The 22,209-nt window shown below is 34.4% G+C and overlaps 2 protein-coding genes across 2 annotated transcripts; one reads left to right on the top strand and one right to left on the bottom strand.

Moving 5' to 3' along the window:
• The first annotated feature begins 3,073 nt into the window (after positions 1-3,073).
• LOC121410728 lies at positions 3,074-7,940 on the top strand. The gene is made up of 3 exons (XM_041602999.1): positions 3,074-3,394; positions 3,830-4,358; positions 7,545-7,940. The coding sequence occupies exons 1-2, from the start codon at positions 3,079-3,081 to the stop codon at positions 4,297-4,299; spliced, it is 786 nt and encodes a 261-aa protein (XP_041458933.1). The 5' UTR covers positions 3,074-3,078; the 3' UTR covers positions 4,300-4,358; positions 7,545-7,940.
• Positions 7,941-15,949: 8,009 nt separating this feature from the next.
• LOC121410727 lies at positions 15,950-19,592 on the bottom strand. Its single transcript, XM_041602997.1, has 3 exons — positions 19,421-19,592; positions 18,490-18,772; positions 15,950-18,190 (listed from the first exon to the last, which is right to left on the bottom strand). Exons 2-3 carry the CDS (start codon positions 18,770-18,772, stop codon positions 17,430-17,432), a joined length of 1,044 nt encoding a protein of 347 aa, XP_041458931.1. The 5' UTR covers positions 19,421-19,592; the 3' UTR covers positions 15,950-17,429.
• Positions 19,593-22,209: the final 2,617 nt, after the last annotated feature.

Below are 22,209 nucleotides of genomic sequence, written 5' to 3'. Positions count from 1 at the left end.
CAAACTAATGAAATTTGTTTGGCTGAGAGTGAATTCTCTAATTTTTATTGATAACAATCTTGATATACCAGGTTAAAATTCAATATTTTTTGCTTTCAAAATGCTTTGTTATATTTCTTCAACATCAGAGTGAAGCATTCATATTTTTTGTATGTTCAAGACACAAATATTGACTGAAATAATGTTTGTTTAAATTTTCTTTATTACAATTTTCCCCGGAGATGTTTTGATGATATAAATAATGATAATAAACTGATGCATAAATGTAGCACAAATTCAATTGAAATTGTTTAAGTTGATGCAGATTTGTTTTCAACAGGGTAATAATACTATAATAGATTCTTACTGATTATATTAATGAATGTTTAGGAGTATGGAATAAATATTTTTACTTGATTTTGAAAAGAAAGTTTCTATTTTCTTTTTGTTCGTTTTATAGCAACCTTCTACCTGAATTAACATTTTAAATTGAGGTAAAACTAACTTTTAGGTTTGTGCCATCTAGATCTTAGTATATCAAATGAAATAAATCAATGTAAACACAAGTTCATTTCAGACAACTCATTTATCTTCATTAAGTTTTGTAATTTAAAGAGGGCAGTGTTCCCATTTCATACGTCATATCATAGTTGTGTCTCCAGACTTCCGGAGGTATGACAAGAAATAGCAGAGGAAAAAAAATTATTGTGAATCACTGCTTCATCATATAAAGCAGATGTCATCGCTAAGGGGGAAGGGGGGTAGTATAGTGGTGCTTGAGTGAGTGTAATGGCCAGTTACAAAGAAAAAAGATATCTTAAAATCATGTGCTCCTCTTAGCTAAAGTCCATGGGCTCTTCAAGATCTTGGACTAGCTTAGACCTTAGAATTTGGCAATCACTTTAAGTAGTCATGAAAAAGAAGCATATGTCACTACATGAAACAATAACTTGAAGTGCGAGGAAATATATTTGGTGTATATTGACTTAATTGCGGACGGGATGTTTTAGTACAACAGGAATATATATATCTCACTAAACAGACAACAGGAACGATGAACACATCAGCCCTGAGCAAATTATGTTTCATAAAGTTATGAAAAAATATTTATGTAATATAACATAATATATATGATATAATATAACATAATTTACAATAATTTCTTAATTGAGGTCTTTTCCTAGTATATGGTTTTTAACTCATCACCACATTGGTTATATTACTTATGGGATGCAATACAATTTTAGCAATTAGAATATACCTTAGATATCATGTGAATGTTGGTAGATTTGAATCTTACACCTCTGGGTTTAAAAAATTACTTCAATTAAGGTTATTCCCATTGAAGGTTGATTTAAATAGAGACTTATTGTATATTGATTGGCCCCTGGATGTGTATTATAGATCTTATTGTCTATTGTTTAGAACTGAGTTAAGTTTATACTTACAATCATGGATATTTATGGATATAAAAAGCCTTGGACATTCTGTACATTAGGTGCTTTCTGATGGGAAATTTTGAAAGGATGTGCAACATCGTACTTTTCTTCTCCACTTCAACCTTCTCTATCTATCTATCTCCATCCATCTACCCATTCTCTCTCTCCCTCTCGCATGGCCTATATTGCCAACTGAAATGATGGTATGAAATATGTATTCTTTGTCTTCCTCCTCCTCCTCCTCCTTCTTCTTCTGAATCTTCTTCTGAATCTTTTGAATCTTCTTCAGATTTTGAATCTGAAATCGGTATTAATGCATGTATATCTGAAACAGAGGCTAACGCAATGACCTCGGAAGGGGAATCCCCAATACCGATTTGAGAGACATGCAACACTACACGGTTCAACAAGTCATTCCGACGGGGACTAACGATAACTGATAAGAGGTTGGTGTTTCATATCGAACGATAAGACAGAGGCGTGGCCCCGGGGGCGCCGCTTCATTGTAAGTAATAACTTGAATAATTATCGTATTACATTATGTTTAGTATAAATGTTAAGACTTCTATTACTGCTTTCAAATAACATATAATGTTTGTCCATTGTTCTTATGTTCGCTGGATTCAATAGGCCAATAGTAATTCAGGGCAACATCAAAACATGTCCGAGAAACATGCCGCTTATTTCATCAAGTAATATTGCTGCCCCTGCCCGGTCGCTGTGCTGTCGAAGGGATTCGTTACATTAATCAAGTCATTTTTATTGCCTTATTATAGTTGGATGTCGTGAAATTGTAATGTTTTTGTATGGATTTCATGAGCAAATAAATCGAAATTGTTTAGCTCAAATCTGTAATAAAAAACGAACTTGTGCGAGTATAAAGATGCATACAGTATCTACAGTTATTTGGAATATAGCAATGAGGAGTTGCTCTATCGGGAATATGAATCAAAGAAACTTGAGACGCATCTGACAATATGCACATAACCCACTGTATAGATCAGTGATAATTTATAACCCACTTGCAGGAAGAATCGATGAAATTGAAAATAAAAAGTGACTATAGCGGAAAGAAGGAAAAAAGGGATTCAAGAAAGAGATGGGAGATGACGGGGGAAAAGAAAAGAGGACAAAAAGAATAAGGAAGGAAAATAACACATAGTGACTACAATAATTCAGGGAATGGATACGAAAAGGACCAGGGAAAGTTAAGAAAGAAAAGAAAGTTAAAAATAGGGATGCAAGAAAGATAAAGAATGAATGACAGAAAAATCAAAGACAAAGAGAAAAAAAATAAAAATAAAATCGCTCTGTTCATTTTTTTTTCCTTTCTCATAAATTTTATCCTCTCTTTTTCTTTATTTTTAATTTCCTAACTCACTTCCCCATTTATTTGCTCAACTTTCCCAATTTTCTTCCTTTACTTCTTATCTTACGTTTAGAGATGTAAATTACAATATTAGGCCTATGAGGATTCAAAATGTTCATAAAGGAAATTGTTAAAAAGGTGAGGGATATTATATAATTTGCAATTGATATTTCGAATGAAAATCAAGCTGTTTGATTTCTCTTGAATTAATATATGGCTACGAAATTTTGATTTCATGAGAGGTCCAGTGTTATTGTTTTTACAATATTAAAATTCACATTTTCATTTTCAATGTTAATCTTGACATTCTTTATCTATTCGCAGATGGAGAGTCAATCATCAAAGCCGAGACCGATTACCTTAGGCATCTGTACATCAGCGTTGAAGTCCAACATCGAGGCTTTTATAAACAAAGTCAAAAGTCTCCCCAATGTAGCATTTAAATTTATTCAGCTACCATACAATGATCTAGACAGCTTTCGGCTTTCAAATGAAGGACTTGATGGTGTGATCCTTTGTCATTCTATCAACAATCGTCGTTTTGCAATCACAGACGTCATGGATGCACTCTATGACAAGTTCTTGCCTCATGTCAAACAAGTTTTCGGTAAAAAACTTAACAGAATCTTTTCACATCAGTACAGGCCTAAAATAACTCATCAACTTTACTTCATTTCATGGTCCATTCACGATAGATCATATTACTGTTATAGGCCGATATGGGATGAAATTGCAGGATTCATCCTACGTGGTATAGAAATGATATAATGGGCATCAAGTTTTCTTATCTTGCCCATATACAGTACATCTATGATTAAAAGTATGTCATCACATGACTAGAAAAGTTTTGAGGTGCAACCACATATGATCTGAAAATGACTGTTTGTATTCATTCGTGGGTTGTATCTCTGTTAATTCTGTAGTGTTCTCATTTTAAATTTATTTTCAGAGTTTTTAATTACACTATCACCCCTATCACAAAGAGTTTACACAAAAAGATGTCATGATCTGTAAGTTTGTTACCTCTTATTATCTGTTTCAGGAAAGGATAACGTTTGTGTTATTGCACACGACTTTCCTTGGCCCATGGGATCGGGACGGGATGGCCACACCAAGGTCAAAGGAACATACATGGATACCTTCCAATACAAACAATTCACGACATTCGAGTGCGCCAAACTGGCCATCATCTGCGGTAAACTAGACAAAGTGATGGACATGGATGAAGAAGATTGTAAGAAGATTGAAGACTTCGTGTATAATATGTGTAGAATGCGAAAGTCATATATCAGTGTCCCAATAGACTTGACACCGATGCCACGTGGGCGTTCCGGTTGGGGACTATTTAAAAAGGTTTCTGCATGTCTGATTGTCATTGGCATGATTGATGGAGTTGTTTACATCTGTCGGTCTTACTTCATGAATACCATAGTCCTACAAGAACGTATGTCAATGGGCATTTTCATGGTAACTAATGCTACTTCATGGCAAAATTTTACACACACTTCATAGTGCGTATCTCACATCCTACAAAATAATGATGGGAGTTTGCACTTCATAGAGTTAACAAAGTAAGAATTTTGATGCTTTTCAAGAATTGCTCTCTTCTGTTAAATATGAATATAGTCTTATATGTGTAACTGAAACATGGTTAAATGACAAATCTCCAGAATTATTTAATATCAGTGGTTATTCACTTCTTCATGTTGATAGAAATAATACGAAAGGCGGTGGTGTTGCTATATATATTAAGGAAATATATCAATTTAAAATTAGGAAAGACTTAAATTTTCAGAATAATAGTGCTGAATCATTATTTATTGAGGTTGACAACTGTAATTCAAAAAACTCAGTGATAGGTGTTGTTTATCGACCACCTCATTTAAATATTGAATCTTTTTTCTTTGATCTAGATATTGTTCTTCATAAACTTGCAAATGAACATAAAGACATATACTTATCTGGTGATTTCAATATTGATATTCTGGATGTAAACAAACAGAGTCAAACGTTTGTCAACTTATTAAATTCGTATGCATTATACCCTTTTATAGATAAACCTACCCGTATATCTGTTGCAAGTTCCTCTTTAATCGATAATATTTTTTCCAACACTGACAAGCAACATGTATCGTCTGGTATATTATATTCAGATATTTCTGACCATCTTCCTATTTTCATGATCACTACACTTGGACAAAACAAAAAGCCTATTGCAAAATCTAAATACATTCGAAGGATGTCTCCTGAAAATATTCAAACTTTTGTAACCGAACTTCAATCCGAACATTGGGAAGATGTTTTATCTTGTAACGTTGCTGATACAGCATATAAATTATTCATTGAAAAATTGCATTATCACTTAGACCGTAACATTCCAAAAATTAGACTGAAAAAGTCATCAAAAACCCCCAGAAAACCATGGATTACTTTTGGGATTGTAAAATCAATTCGAAAAAGAAATAAACTTTATAAGATTAGTTTAAAGAATTCTTCTCCTGAAAATATTACTAAATATAAAAGATATAGAAATGTTTTAACATGTATTATTAAAAATGCAAAGAAATTATATTATTCGCAAAAATTTGAAAATACCAAAGGCGATATGTCAGCTGCTTGGAAAAATATTAACGAGTTATTGGGAAAAACAAAGGATGTTAATGTAAATCATAAATATTTACATGGCGATGTTGTATATGAAACATTGGATGATATTGTTAACGGTTTTAATGATTATTTTATCAATGTTGGGCAAGAACAAGCATCAAAAATACCTAATACTACTACTAATTTTGCAGATTACTTACGGAATTCATGTCAACATACATTATTTTTTAATCCAACAAATTCTGAGGAAATATTAAAAATTGTTAATAATCTTAAAACCAGACGTTCCTATGGATATGATGAGATAAGTAACAATCTCCTTAAAAATATTATATTAACAATCATAATTCCTTTTACTCATATATGTAATATTTCAATGTCATCTGGAGTTTTTCCTTGTGACATGAAAGTTGCAAAAGTCACTCCTATATATAAAAAGAACGACCGCACACTTATTGCGAATTATCGCCCCATTTCTGTTCTCTCATCATTTTCAAAAATATTAGAACGCCTTGTTTACAACAGATTAGTCTCATTTTTGTCATTACATAATTTATTTAATCCATCCCAATATGGTTTTCGTAAACTTCATTCTGCTGATTTAGCTCTTGTTGATCTTTATGATAAAATATCTTCTCTTTTGGCAAAAAAGGAGCATGTAATTTGTGTTTTCATGGACTTAAGCAAAGCCTTCGACACCCTGGATCATAATATCTTACTTTATAAATTAAAATATTTCGGAGTCAGAGGTACTACCCTTAATTGGTTTAAAAGTTATATTTCTAATAGGCAACAATTTACGTGTATAAATTCAGTTAGTTCTCGTTTGCAGTATATAAATTGTGGTGTACCACAAGGTTCAATCTTAGGCCCCCTTTTATTTCTTCTTTATATTAATGATATTGTTTATTCTTCACCTCTATTGCAATATATCCTCTATGCTGATGACACTACAGTTATTTCTTCGAGCTCTGATAAAAAAAGGCTTTTTGAAATTTTGAATAATGAATTGCCCAAAATATCCACATGGTTCCAAAGTAATAAATTATCGTTAAACTTGCAAAAAACATATTATGTTAATTTCAAGAGCTCTAAAGCATTATCTGATCAATATACAGAAGAAATAAAAATAAGTAATATTTCTATAGCACAAAGAAACAATGTGAGGTTTTTAGGTGTCATTATAGATGAGTTCTTAACGTGGGATGATCATATATCTAAAATACTCACATCTATGTCACAATGCATAGGGATAATGTTTAAAGTAAAATACTATTTGCCTATTCAAGCATTACTCTCAATTTATAATTCTATTTTACTGCCACATGTAACTTACTGTAATATTGTTTGGGGCTCATTCAAATCAAAAAATCATCATATCTTCTTATTGCAAAAGAAAGCTGTTCGTTTATGTGCTGGTGTTGGTTATTATGAAAATACTGATCCCCTCTTTAATCGTTTTAAAACTTTGAAAATGGATGACATACATATATTTCAAATTGCTTTGTTTATGTATCGATTTTACTGTCGTCAATTACCAACCACATTTAATCATATGTTCGTTTTAAATTCTTTCATTCATAATTATCCTACGAGAACTTCAACAAATGTTCATTTATTAAACCCAATAACCGCTTTAGCTCATAGGTCAATAAGACATACTGGTCCTGATACCTGGAATAATATACCCATAACAATACGTTACGCTTCTACATTGAATAAATTTAAGTTCGATTTCAAACATTTTATTATTAACAGCTATTCGATCTAAGTCATTGTTTTTTTTGGTTTTTTTTTTGTTTAATACTTACAAAAAATAAACAAATTACTATCTTTCGATACACGGCTGACATATCATCATTATAATTATGTAATATTATTTATTTTTATATCTTTGTGGCATGCTTGATGTTTCTCATTTTGGCCCTGCTGCGTATATGGAGAATGTAAATGTTATTTTATTTTTATTAAAAAAAAAAAAGACGCATTCAGGGCCGTATAGTCATTTCTTGAGGGGTGTCCTTTTCAAGCCTCTGTGCTTATGACTGTCCCCTCCCATGTAATGATTGTTCTGATATTTAAATATTGTTAATTCGTTTTATGTTGTATGTTCAATTGTTGCATGGAAATAAAATAATCAATCAATCAAAGTGATATTAACTTTCATGCAACCACATTGATTTTGTTACGCTTCAGCGAGAAAAAAATGTGTTGGTTACTGACATTACGCAAAAGGACCAGCAATTTTAGGGTGTTCAGTAAAATTGAAAAATCTCATCTCCCTGAGTGGATAGAGAGATGATTTAAATATGTAAATATATACCTTCGTTTACTGGATTAAGATATGTCAAAATATTGCATAATTTTTTTACTTTTGGGGGCTATGATAATTTTTCCACGACCATGCTTGTAACTGACACTACGTAACTAACATTACAGAGATAACACGTGGAAGTAAAATGTGTGGAATCATTGCATTAAATCTTCTGTCCAAGGCTTCACATGAAAGTGTGTTTGATGTGGCAGTAAAGCCGAGTTCCTGGGAACATTTAAATGAAAAAAGCCCGGTTTTTCTAAATTCTTTTTCTTTGCTTTGAACATCTTATTATGTAGGTAACTGACATTACATGTACTACATGTAAGGCTTAAGATGTCATAATACTTCAAATAATGAGAAGAAAAATATGCTTTACATACTCGGGGTAGGCGCATAGCAGCTATCCAATCATGCATTCCTACACTTACTGATTTGATATTCCATGGTAGTTACACATGAATTTCTCTGACTATGCGCCCATTTTATATATTCGTCAGTTTTATATTGATTTTTTGTTTACCTTTTCTTTCTTCAACCCCCAATAAATGGCAGAAATGAATCAAGGTCTGTATCCTGTCTTACTCCTCTCCCGAATTTCATGTAACTCTAGTTTTATTGATTTTATAATCAGGTCAGTGCAAGCAATGCTTATTCATATCTGTCAGATTTCAATTTTCTTCATATTTTATTCAAATAATACCTTTGCTTATTTCTTTTTTAAGCTGTCAATAAAAAATAATCTCCAATTTCAAAAATGAAACTGTGAACTATATGTGTATCAAATTTTTTTTTAAAGGATCCATGCAACATTGATCAGAGCTGTCCAAATTTGAATTTTCATCTTTATTTGTACACCAAAAACAAAAATGGTATCACACATCTAAAAGAATTAACCAGTATTCAAACTATGGAAAACAATGATAAGGGGGTTGGGGCGATTTGGCCACGGAAATGCTCAAATGAAAAGGGGTCCTGAAAACCATCTTTCATAGCAGTGTTTAAAGTTTATACAATGTTGCAGATCTAGGTGGTAAATTGGGAAAAGTATCCCCCGAAAGTAAACAAAAAAAATTTAACCTGATACAAACAATAATGTACTTGGTATGTACATTATAATTATGTAAACCAATTTCAATCCAACTTCATAATTTCATATCGCACAGTTTGCATTAACTGTAGCACATAGTATTCCATTTGACCTACATGTATAGGGGAGAGCAGGGCAAGTCCGCCTCCTTTTTTCACGCTCTTCTAGAATATGTATATAGAATATTCTAGAAATGTAAGACTATAGTAACAAGTAAACTTTTTTTCACAACAAAATTGACCACATTTGCATTTCACTATTGGTAACCGACGTTTTATCATGGTAACTGATATGATACCTCGGTAACTGACGTTACACATATTTATTGGTACCCTATTAAGTAATTGTAACTTGCTTATCTGTAATTTTGGTGTAGAAGGAAGGGATGTTACCTGAGGAGGAATTCTTCTAGGTTTCATGAAATATAAGCTTTTTTATGAGAAATGAGAACAAAAAGTTCAGGTTTTTGGTATCGGACATTACATACCATATCATATACTTCATCAATGTTTTATTAGATAAATGAATTACTGGTGTTTCTTTCTAAAGGTGCTTTATAAAGTATTATATAGTAAGCTAAATCACAGGGGGAATCAGACCTGTTCTGCAAAAAAAAATCTGTCAAAAGAAAACATGTGTCAACATACCTTTTTCAACACTAATTTGTATTTATACTTTGGCGGCCATTTTGAAATCCCAAATAGCCGCCAGAGTCGAAAAAATTCCTTTTCATAAACCTATCCTCCAATTAGCCGCCTAAGAGTAATGCGGATAATTCAATAAAAAATTGTGTTCACCTCACCACAAACTCCGAAAATAAGCCACATTATTTTTACGAGCGCTCGTCCTGAAAAAGGCGGATAATCGTCATGACAACTGGACACGCCCCCTTCAATAAGGTTGTGTTGGAAAAGGGTGACCTTGTGACCGCACCATGGCAATTATCCGCATTATTTGGAAATGCGTTCATAAACTCAAAATCTTGTCCCGATGCTGCTGTTAATATTATGCAGATAATAGCAGCATCAAAATAATGTGGATTACTCTTGTCCTCCAATTTTACGACCAAATTATGCTGCTATTAGCCGCATAATTGGGTTTATGAAAGGGGTAAGGTCTTGATTCATTAAAAAACATAAAGCATTTGACTTGAAAATCAATTTGATCTATAGTGAAAATGTCCCCATGCTTTCTCTTATATCAATCCCCCTTCATATAGGGGGGTGATAGGCTATAAGAACTAGGATATAACAATACATGTAGGATGTAGGATGAATGTTGGCGTATGTGTGTGCGCGCGGGCAGATATAAGGATGGTGTATTCATGTGTGTTTGAGTTGTTTATCATAATGAAAATTATTTAAGGTTAGTTTTGTATCAGATAATTTATGTTTCTTCTGTAAGCAGGATGCTGAAACACACTTTTTTTTCTTAAATATCAATTATTTCAACCACTCTGGGGAAAAAGTGGTCAGTGACTTGAAGTTATCTAGTTTTGAGCTAGTGTCTTTGGAAAGAGGTATTTCAAATCAATGCTCTTAATGAAACACTAATCTTATCAATTTATATGGGACTTTAAAACACATTAAACACAACAATGTAATAAATATGAATTTTGCTCAAATTTTGAAATGTTCTATCATCTCCCAATATACTCTTAAAGATTATTCAAAAACTTTCCTTTTCATACTATGCATCATTGTGCTATTTCCACGTTTTTTGAAAGACTATGTTGTGGCCTGTGATGGCCTATGGTCCTTTCCTAGGGCACTTTTCTTTTAAAGTTTACGTCATTGAAAATTTACCCTTATCATCCTTTGCATTATATGAATAATATTTAAAAAAAAACAATTTTTCAATGCTCGTTCATTACGCTCACTATCGGTATTTTCTCTCATTATTACACCCCCTTGACGGAATTTTCGTTATCATGTTTTCCAACTATTGAAAATTTGCTCAGTCGCTTGGCTCGCTCGCATTTGGATATTAAACTTTTTTTCAGCAGTTAACGTCACAACAAATCTACTACAATATAACCATCGGAAAAAAACTCGTGATTATATACCTCTGTATATAATAGCCCGTGATGTGATAACTTGAAAGAGGTTTCTGGACACCATTCTTTTTTCCATCTACTGAAAATTTGCTTGCTCACATTTGGATATTAATTGTAGTTAGTAGTTTTTATCACAACAAATCCATTGCAATATAACTATCGAAAAACACCTTATAAAAGACCTTTAACTGAAAGATAGTAGTACACAGTCATATATCCCCGTATACATAGACCTTGGTGTGTCCCCCAAATTTAGAATTTTCACGTCAATATTATCTTACTATCCAGTGGCATACCTTGGATTTCCCAAAGGGGGGGGGGGCAAATTCGTCCGTCATAAAATTAATTTGACAATAAAAAAGGGTCTTCAACCACAAATAAAGGATTTTGTACCAGAAAAAAATTGACAAGCAAAAAAAAAAAAGTCTTCAAGTTCGGAGCGGGCCACTTGTGGCTCGTCAGGGATCAGTTGTGACTCGTCAGGGGGGGGGGGCAGGGATACGTCCCTTGCATGGGTTGTGACTCTGCCCCCCGTAGGTACGCTAATGTTGCTCCCCCCCGCTCAGATCGGATTTACGCCAGTGGTTGAACATTTACTATTTTTCTGCAAGATCTAAGGATGTCATTCCATAATTAGAAATGACATTAAAAGAGAAAATAAATTATGATTAGGAATGAATAAGGGAATGTTACTGTAAAAGTGGGATGAGGACACAGAAAGGATACATTGGGTCAGGACGAAACGAATAGTGGAGGTGATATCCACTGCATCATGGGAGCTATAATGAGTTCATTTACAAATATGTCATTCTAATGACTTATGATTAGAACTTTATTCATAAACTAATCAAAACGTCATTTGTATACACTTTCGTGAATATGGAGGTCATACACAGGTATATTTGTGGTAGCGGGGGATATAATGCCATGGTCACATTTGCTCTACGGCAATATTAAAACGGCTGTTTTCGACTCGCCGTACGGCCGCCGTAGAACAAATGTGACCAAGGTATAATTTGTACAAAAAATATAGGCCTACCGTATTCTTCAAGTGAATTTTACGATGAGCCAGTGTTGTAGTCAAGGCTCAAACCTCCAAGGCCAAGGCCAAGGCCAAGGCTTTAATACCCAAGGCCAAGGCTTCAATAACCAAGGCTGAGGCCAAGGCATGGAAACCCAAGGCCAAGGCCAAGGCCTGAAAACCTCAAGGCCAAGGCCAAGGCCAAGGCATTTCAATTGTACAATACATGGAAAAAAAATTAGACAACAATGCTTAGGCGGCATACATGACACACAGGACCAATGTATAAAAGGTGTGAGCGAGCAAAATTTTTTACCCTTGTACATTTAAAACGAAAATAATTTCATGATAGATCATGTAGATTTAGACATAAAAACATTTAATTATTGTTCTAGGCGATTCACATTGCAATAATTATTATTACCAAGGTGATCTGATCCTGGTATGCCCATTCTCAACATATGTCTTTCTCCTCTACCTGGTACAGGGGAGGCAGAATGTAATTTTTTTTTTTGGGGGGGAGGTCAAAGCCAAAAATGCCTTACAATATAAGTCAAAATGAGAATTTTGGTGCAGTTCAGCAAAGCTTTTATAAGGGATTTCTAATTGATAAGACAGATATTTTGATTTAGGCTTTAATTTCCCGCTATAGAAAGCATAGCGAGCAAGTGGTTTTGAAAAAAAAAAAATCAATTTTGAAGTTGTAAAACTTTGATTTTGGGTCAATTATGGTGCTAATCACTGTTAAAAGGGCATCCTTGCGAGATGTTGTAATAAGATGTAATAAGAAATGAAATTTAAATATTTTGAGCTGTTTTTGTAATCATGAAAAAGGTGTGCATCTTACTAAACAAATTAACGCGAGCACAAAACACAAGCTGAAATTTTTACTGACCAGAAAAGGAAGCTGTTCTGGACTGCATTTAGTGACTCATAAATAGGATACATAACTTACCAATCAAATAATGCGAGCGCAAAGCGCGAGCTCAAAAATTTGTAATATTTCGACCTAAAAACTAGACATTCTAAGCATTTTATTGTGTAAATTCAATGCGAACCTTACTTAACAATAATTTATGCAAGCACAATCCAAAATTTGTTGATTTTGAAACCTACAATTTTGCTCTGTATGCCATGCTTGGCCCCTCAAAATTTTTGGCTCATCATGCCATTGATGCCACAGCCCATTTGGAAATGACGAAATTGAAGTTTGTGTTCAAGTTTACCGAATCTTTTCAGAATATCATTAAGACTTAAAACATTCTTGTTGGTCAAAGAAAATAATACAAGGAAAACCTAATGGAATAGAAATCAACCTTGTTATCATTCTTTAGAGTAAGCTATTTTTAAAGTATGAAAATTGTCAAAATTGCAGTCAGATCTGTCAGAATTATTCCTGTCATAAAATCAGTATAATCAGTGGCGTACCGTGGGTCACGGCATTGGGGGCACCTGCAAAAACTTGGAACTGCCTAGTGAGCTCGCAAAGCGCGCCCAGTTGCCAGGTATACTGACCTAATAGAGATATTTTTATAAGGACAGTGCCAATAAACGGACATGTATCTCACTAGTCAAATAATGCGAGCGCGAAGCGCGAGCTTAAAATTTTTGATATTCAAACCTAAAAAGGGACATTACAATCAATCTTTTGTAATCATGATACGTACCTGTCTCGCTAAATAATGCGAGGGCGAAGCGCGAACTGAAATTTTTGTAAATATTGACCCCAAACAGGAAGATTTTAAGGACTATATTTTAGGAATCTTTTATCTATTAAGATTATACACATCTCACCATAGTCATTTAATGGGAGTGCCAATAAGCGCTTGCTGATTTTGTTAGAATTACATCTAAACATGCACATAAAGCACTTGTAATCATGATTAACATACCCATCTTACTAATCAAATCTTGCGAGCGCAAAGCGCGAGCTGAAAATTTAGGAAATTCAGACCTGAAGAGTGGCATTTTAAGGCTTGTTTGTAGGAACACCTTACGTAGTTCACTAACCAAATGATGCGAGCGCGAAGCGCGAGCTGAAAATTTTTGATATTCAGATCAGAAAACAGAAAAAGAGACATTTTAAGGACTCATTCTAGGAATTGATGGAGAGCAGACATCTTTCACCAATCCACTACTGCGAAGCACGGACAGGAAATGTTTTATATTAAGACCTTAAAATGGGACAATCACTTAAAGTATTCATGAAAAAGAAGCATACTACTGTTCATGTAAAAGAATAACTCGAAGTGCGAGGAAATATATTTGGTAGTTTGGTGTATATTGACTTGAAAACGGGAGGTTTTAGTATAACAGGATTATATATCTCGGTAAACAGACAATGGGAGCACCAGGAACAATGAAGACATATATGCCCTGAGCCAATTATGTTTCATTTATATGAAAAAAATGTTTCTTATGTAATGTAACATAACATAATTATGACATTATAATGAACATTAATGTCTTCTTTCCCACTACGTTTCTCTTCCTTTCTCCCTCTTTTCCTCCTTTTTTAGTCAGCCGATAGGGGGGGGGGGGGGGGGCATGGGGGCACGTGCCCCCATGCCCCCCCTGTAATTACGCCACTGACTATAATCCTAATCATAATTATCATTATTATTGATATTGTCATTATCCTTATTAGTCATGATTACATCATATTACCAATAAATAATATTAATTTTCATCATTTCTCTTTGTTACATAATTATGTGATGATAATTGCAATTGATGGCACTGCTAAGTACACTTACTGCTTCTGCTGCGGCTGACTGGTAGTATTTAGTGTCATTAGATGTACAGAACAATTGAAACATTTATAATTACTTTTATAAAACAAATGAAAGTACAAAATACAAAAAGCCTTGAAAAAGCCTTGAAAATGCCTTGAAAATGCCTTGAAATTTCAAGGCTCAAAATCCTCAAGGCCAAGGCCAAGGCCCTCTCAAGGCCAAGGCTTGAATGTTCAAGGCCAAGGCTTTGAAAAAATAGGCCTTAAGGCGCCTTAAGGCCAAGGCCGAGCATCAAGGCACTACAACACTGCGATGAGCCAATGATTACAAAAGTATCAACGTTTTTCGGCTACCCATTATTTTCGCACCAAAGGCGGAAATCTCTCCCCAAAGGTAGGGGCGGACCAGGGCTGAAAAATGTGAAAGCAAAAAAAAAGGGGGGGGGGCTATCACCCCAAAAGTAAGGTATCTCGTCCAAAATACATGTTTTATTTGGATTTTGAATATGTATTTCTATCTATGATAAAAGACCAAAAATATTATGGGGACATTTGATATTGTGTTCCCCTACTATTTTGGGTAGAGGGATGCGTCCACCTGCCCCCCCCCCCCACAGATCTATAGACAATCGCCTCTACATTGGCCCCGACAAAACCGGACTGCAGAGTATGCCACTAAAACTATAAGCAGAATTATCTGTAACTGACGAATTTATATCATTGAAAAAGATTTTGAGTCTCCATTTCATTTAATATCACCTATATCATGTACAGTATATGAATCCTTATTCACGCATATATCAATTTGAAGAAAAGATTGCCAGAGACATCACTTGGCGGACGATATCCTATTTTTCCAAGGAAATCGCATATCTCGAAAGTTTATATATGCTCTTTAATTTGATGCATGAAGAAAACAGCGAAAGGGTAACAGTTCGCATCCTGTATAATAATTTCACTAATCATGGCCCTGAGAATTAGCGAGGGTGCTGAAGCGGCCCCAAGGGTGCATACCCCCCCCCCCCCTTCAAATTAGGTTTATATGCTAAAATGTGGAAATCACACTCAAATCAACTTCATTTGAGAACGAATCGCCCCCCTTTTTTGTCAAAAAAAATCATTCCCAGGACCTTGCGTGTTTTCAAGGATTACCTAACAGTAGGAATGGTAACATAAAGTCTGTGCGTGGATGTTCGTCAACATTCCGACAGATAGCCTGTTAAAAGCGGTCCTCCTGCTATTTTGAACTACCCTTGTTTTCAAAAGAGTGGTTTAATTGTTTCTAGTAGCATTCACATGCGGTTTCATGACATTTACAAACAATTCAAACAAAGCTCAAATCAATTGAAACAAACATTTATTTTCATCCGGTTTAACATATTCAACATCATTAATGATCACATAAACTTCCGGATAAACTTGTAGAAAGCATAACAAGGACTGGAGAAAGTGGTATTTACAACAATACTTTCATGCAGGCAAGATGGCGTAGACCTACACATACATGGACGGGTACACAATTGTACATATTATATATATATAATATATATATATATATATATATATATATATATATATATATATATATACTATTACGTAAGAAGGTCTTTTCTACTGAAAATAATAAAATAAACAAGTTTTTTAAAAGATAGATTAATTCTAATCGGCGCTTATATTATATTTTGAATGAGAGCGCCGTTAAAAACCAAACAACAACAACAAGGAGCAGAACAAGGATGATAGGATAATACACATGTTATATAAACTATTATTCAGGTTGTGACTAAGTGATATTTGAAACATCAAAGTGAAGTAGGTTCAATCCCAGCCAGCAGTTATTATGATAAATATGATCAATACGTTGTGAGTTTATCACTTTTTTATATGTAGATTTATGGGACTGTGCATGCGTATCAATGTTTTTTAAAAGATGAAAATAGATAATTTTTACGTTTAACCGATAAACAAATTACCAAATGACTTGCCATTTTCTTGGTCATACATATACTATACTTTGAGAGCGGCTGATTGGGATTGTATTGATAAAGCGCCAAATCCACTCTGTAGAGTGATCAAGGCGCATAAATAATTCAGAAATAATTAGGAATGCGTTGAAGGACTCAAAAAGAGATTACCCCCAAAGTTTTTTTAAACGTTTGAAACTAGAAGGGAACTGGATGTCGAAGAACAATGAGACTTACATAATAGTTCCATAGTTTATTATAAGAAATGTGTTGGTGTGCTAATCCATGAATGCAATGAAAAGCGAGCAACAATTTGAATTTAAAAAATGATTTATAGGCAAATTAGGCAGCCAGTGCAGGGAATTATTTAAAAAAAAATGAGTAATAATGTTAGAGTGTGTATGTGAGCGTTTACTTGATATAGTGAGAAGACACGAGCTATAGCATTTTGAAGCTTGTTTCTGGGGTAAATTAAACAGAAGTGCATTGCAAAAGTCAAGACGATATAGGAAATCGATAAATGTACTATTTTCTTTTGTGATATATAATTCTACATGTAGTCTGGACATGTAGCCATAAACTATAATATATTCTACAAGTAGCCACCCCATAATCTTCTAAGTGAAGCTTATCAGAAATACAGAGATTGATTCGGGTATATCATTGGATGTAGTACATTTTGATGAAAAATCTATACACATAATAAAAAAAAGTTTGGGAAAACATTTGAAAAAAAAGATGTTTGGGATAAATATTTGAAAATTCGAGGTGCCAAATTGGATGAATATTCTGTGTATCATGATGTCAGTGATGGAATATTGAAATATTTAGCTTTACAATGCACGCTCGGTTAATACTACTTTTCTCTCATCAACAACCCGATGAAGGTGGTTGTTTTATTTCCAAGATATTGACAAACAGAGCCGAAGCAGTCTACGCATTTCACCATGATGAATGAACAGAAATTGTAAGTTAAGTTTAAGGGTATGCAGATCACATTCCAGCACAGACCTTTGTGGGTTGCAGATTCTAGGGTTTTGTTAATAACATCTTTCTTGAATGACCTTAACAGTGAATGGACTGAATCATTAGGGTATATCCGCTGAAAAATACAATCTACAAACATGCACATAATGATGACAGGAGTGCACAACAGAAGAAGTATACATTCAATGATTCGTATACATGATATATCGATTCTAGTTTGGGCTTCTCTGGATCTCTGAACTGTGGGAAGGTCGTCATCATGGACTGGACTGAAAACAATTTGAGCGGCCTGGTAAATGTGCATTAACATACGATGGAGGCAAGGGAGATATCTCTCGATTACCTTCATGATCATACTTAGAGATGTTGACAAGACATGGACAATCCAGCTCCGCGTAACACGACATTGTAGAACGAAGTTTTGAAGATGTTTCCAATCTGTTTCATCCACCTCCACATGTTTATCCAGACTACCACAGATGATGGCCAGTTTAGAACACTTAAAGGTTGTAGACTGATTTCTCTGGAAGCTGTCCATATAAGTTTCCTTGACCTTTGTGTGATTTGCGGAGCCAGTTGGCCCCATGGGCCATGGAAAGTCATGTGCAATAACACACACGTTTTCCTTTCCTGCATATTGAAAAGATATACAGTCTAATCGTTAGTTAAAATCTAAATGACTGATTTAACCTACCTTTCAATTAGACACTTAAAACCACTTTTGCTTCATTTCTTAACTGGAAAAAAAACTTGATTTCATCTTCAATAATGTACATGATTGAAAAATGAATAATACGCCGTCCTACAATTTGTTCTATGTTTGTTTTTATTGTTCTAATTATATTTTACTCGACGTAAATTTTTGACTTATACACGCACACAAAAAGTGTTCTTATAAACGACAAACAAAAATGATTGACCTAACTTACCAAATTTATTTTGAACATGATGCAAGAACTTGTCATAGAGAGCATCCATGACGTCTGTGATTGCAAAACGACGATTGTTGATAGAATGACAAAGGATCACACCATCAAGTCCTTCACTTGAAAGCCGAAAACTGTCTAGATCATTGTATGGTAGCTGAATAAATTTAACTGCTACATTGGGGAAACTTTTGACTTTGTTTATAAAAGCCTCGATGTTGGACTTTAACGCTGATGTACAGATGCCTATCGTAACTGGTCTCGGCTTTGATGATTGACTCTCCATCTATCAATAGATAATAATAGCAAATAATAAGGATTAATTCTAGCTAGGTTATATTCAGAACGCATTCCAAAAATAGCTCATATGTATACGTAAATTTGGATTGGAAAATCATTGTTCTTCCATTTACATCAAAAAGTTAAGATCATCATTATCTTCAAATCTAATTATAAAAAAATATTTGATGATAAAAATCTATCATACACAACATATAGGCTACACAACGTAGCATAAATTATTTAAAAAATGAAAACGATGATTCAACCCATATTATAAAGTATGCCTATGTTTGACCTTTGAAAAAAACAAATTCACTAGATCTAGTTGTATAATTCCCAATTTCGCCCATTATAATTCTAAGTAATTATCAACTTTAAATATGGATTCAATGTGTATATCCTGTAATTTTGGTACATAGATTTTACAAAGTAGATATTATTATTATGTCCATTTATGATTCATTTAGATGGCGGATATTATTGGCGAATTCTCTGCCATGTCTCCATGCACGATGGTCACATTTTCTTCATTTCGCGCCGTAATCTCTCATTGGAAATCAAAAGGTCAAATAGAGCCCACTTTTTAAAATTAATTAAAATATGTATGCCACTTTAGCAACTCGCAATGGTAGCCTAGATTATAAACACTCACCTCGTATTTTCTCCCACCGGGTTATTCTCGTGTTCAAAGCGTGTCACGCCAGACAACATGCATACGTGCATTATGACCAGCCAAACGCTTTGAAAAAGGCGTCGAGGTCATTCAGCGCGATGGGGAATCCCCGTTGGCATAGTCTTGGTTCAGTCTAAAAAAGGCGAAATATCTAACATCTGACTTCAGTGGCTTGCCTAAAAATGTTGTTGCTCTTGTTCCAAAGTATTCTTTTATTAATTATTCCCGTAACATCAACATCTACAATACATGAAGTTATCATTAAAATCACAGAACAAAAATAACATGTACATAAGATTTATAAATCACTTGACTTCAACAATTCCATTCCTACGTCCTCTTCACTGAAAGAAAAGTTAAGAAATATAATACAGAAAGAAAAAGAAGAAAAGACAGGCATAATACGAAAATCAAATCAATCCTTCTCCGTGCCCCCCCCCCCCCACCGCACTGATCAAGAAGTGAACAAGCATGGAAATACAATTACTTTAATCCGTAAAAGGCAATTTTACCAAATAGGCATTTTTTTTAAAGTAAAGATTGTTTGGGACCCCCCCCCGAAAAAAGCAATAATAATACTGTTATTCTACGTTCACTGACCCTGAATGACATTTGACCTGCATGGTCATGTGACCTACGACTTGTGGAAGATGATCAGTCATACTTGATTACCCCTATGTGCACCTTTCATGAAGTATATCCATAAACTTATGATGGTAATCAAACAATTACCCCTAAGATGGCCAAAGTTCATTGACCTAAATAACCTTGTATTTTGGTCATGTGGCCTGAAACTCGCACAGGATGTAAAAATATACTTGATTATTCTTATGTCTAAGTTTTATGAAGTACATGTAGATGAATAAACTTTCAAAGCTATGATGGCAATTCAACAATTACCCCCTAAAATGACCAAAGTTCATTTATCATAAATGACCTTCGACCATAGTCATGTGACCTAAAAATCTCACCGAATGTTAAGTGATACTTGATTTATGTATGTCCATGTTTTATAAACTAGGCTAGATATATGTCATTATCACATTTCAAAACTTAACCTAAGGTTAAGATTTCGATGTTGATTCCCCTAGCATGGTCTAAGTTCATTGACCCTAAATAAGATTTGACGTTGATCATGTGACCTGAAACTCAAACAGTGAGTTCAGTAACAATTGATTACGCTTAATTCAAAGTTTCATGAACTAGGTCTATATACTTATTAAGTTATGTCATTTCTTAAGTTAAGACTTCAATGTAGACCTGTGGTGTACCTAGGATTTTCCCCAGGGGGCAAAAACCGTCCGCCAAAAAATTTGACAAGCAAAAAAAAAGGTCTAGTGAAAAGCGGCGCCTTTTGTCTCGCTGTGCTATATACAGGTGAGACAAAAGTTACAACCTAATTTTGTGATAAATGTTGACATATTATTCATTTAATGAAATCATTTGTAACTTTTTTTTCGTTTCTTTCTTTTTCCATTCTTTCTCTAATTTCTTTTCGTGGGGGCTTCTGTGGGCTGCGGGGGGCATACGTTTTGTTTTATATATGAAATTCAAATGAGAATATTCTTCTTAGTCGAAATTTCGTGGAAAGTTTCATGGCAAATTTTGTTTCAACCTGATAAAGCGGCCATGTAGGGCGTGGTTGTACAGTTGAAAGGATATTGGCAAGTTATTAAGATACAGAATCAACGGTGGCGCAATTTTTCTTAATTAGAACATGGACCTATGAAGAGACGGACATTCATCGCTTAGATAATGAATTCACTACCGAATGACTGTATATAATTGTCATCTGAATAACATTCTTTCATGCTAATGTTCTTTGGTCATATGATCGTCACCGTGAGAAGGGACTGAAGTCGTGATTGGGAATTTATATTTCACAAATTATATGCGTGTACGAGTCATAACTCATGCAGGGGACGTATCCCTGCCCCCCTGACGAGTCACAACCGATCCAGTGGACTCCCCCCCCCCCCCTCTTTTGAGAAGCCAAATCAATAATTTGCAATGCGAAAATGCAGTGAAACAGACCTGTACCCCCTCTTTTTAACCTGAATTTTTTTGGCTGGTAAGAAATCCTTTATCCTTTTTTGGGGGGTGAAGACTTTTTTTTGGGGGGGGGGGTTATCAATTCTTTTGTGGTAAAAAATTCTTTATTTGTTGTTGAAGATCTTTTATTTTTTTGCTTGTCAAATTTTTTCTCGGACGAAATATCCTTTAAAAAATTGCCCCCCTTTTGGAAAATCCTAGGTACGCCAGTGGTTCCATGTGTTTTATTTGGGGAAATGTCTGCATATTTTGATATAGAGGCAATATTGTGATTGATTGTTTACCATTTAAAATTCAATTTCCCCAATTTTCTCCATAATATTCCACATATGCGTGGCACATAACATGTATAGATCGTGTATCTCTCAATGTTAGGTCCTTATGTGTGAGTGGTAGTTAGCGGATCGAATAATATCATATAAATCGTCTGCTCCTCGAGTTTGCTGCTCCATATTTGAAACATGTTGACTGAAAGGCACATGCTGAAACAGTGTATCAGGCTATCAGCCTACAAAAGTCAAGACCGGGAAACTTTAACTGCTCCGTCTTTGAGTGATCAGATACCCTTGGTAGTCATGGTAATTGCTATTGTTACAACGCCTGTATGTTCTCATTAAGATGCGCATAACCAAGTGACGGTGACTATCATTGGTTCAAAGAAATGCTCGCGTTAGTTGTCCATCTTTTCATAGGTCCATGATTAGAATTAATCATGG

Source organism: Lytechinus variegatus, chromosome 3 (assembly GCF_018143015.1).
Source record: "Lytechinus variegatus isolate NC3 chromosome 3, Lvar_3.0, whole genome shotgun sequence".
NCBI lineage: Eukaryota > Metazoa > Echinodermata > Echinoidea > Temnopleuroida > Toxopneustidae > Lytechinus > Lytechinus variegatus.
Note: the sequence above shows the minus strand (reverse complement) of the source record. Positions and strands in the feature narration are given on the sequence as shown.

Excerpts from the sequence above, each read along its gene's own strand:
- LOC121410728 (XM_041602999.1), top strand. The coding sequence starts at position 3,079 with ATGTTAATCTTGACATTCTTTATCTATTCGCAGATGGAGAGTCAATCA. Across the intron at positions 3,395-3,829 it reads TCATGTCAAACAAGTTTTCG|GAAAGGATAACGTTTGTGTT; the intron begins GTAAAAAACTTA and ends TATCTGTTTCAG.
- LOC121410727 (XM_041602997.1), bottom strand. The coding sequence starts at position 18,772 with ATGGAGAGTCAATCATCAAAGCCGAGACCAGTTACGATAGGCATCTGT. Across the intron at positions 18,191-18,489 it reads TCATGTTCAAAATAAATTTG|GAAAGGAAAACGTGTGTGTT; the intron begins GTAAGTTAGGTC and ends TTCAATATGCAG.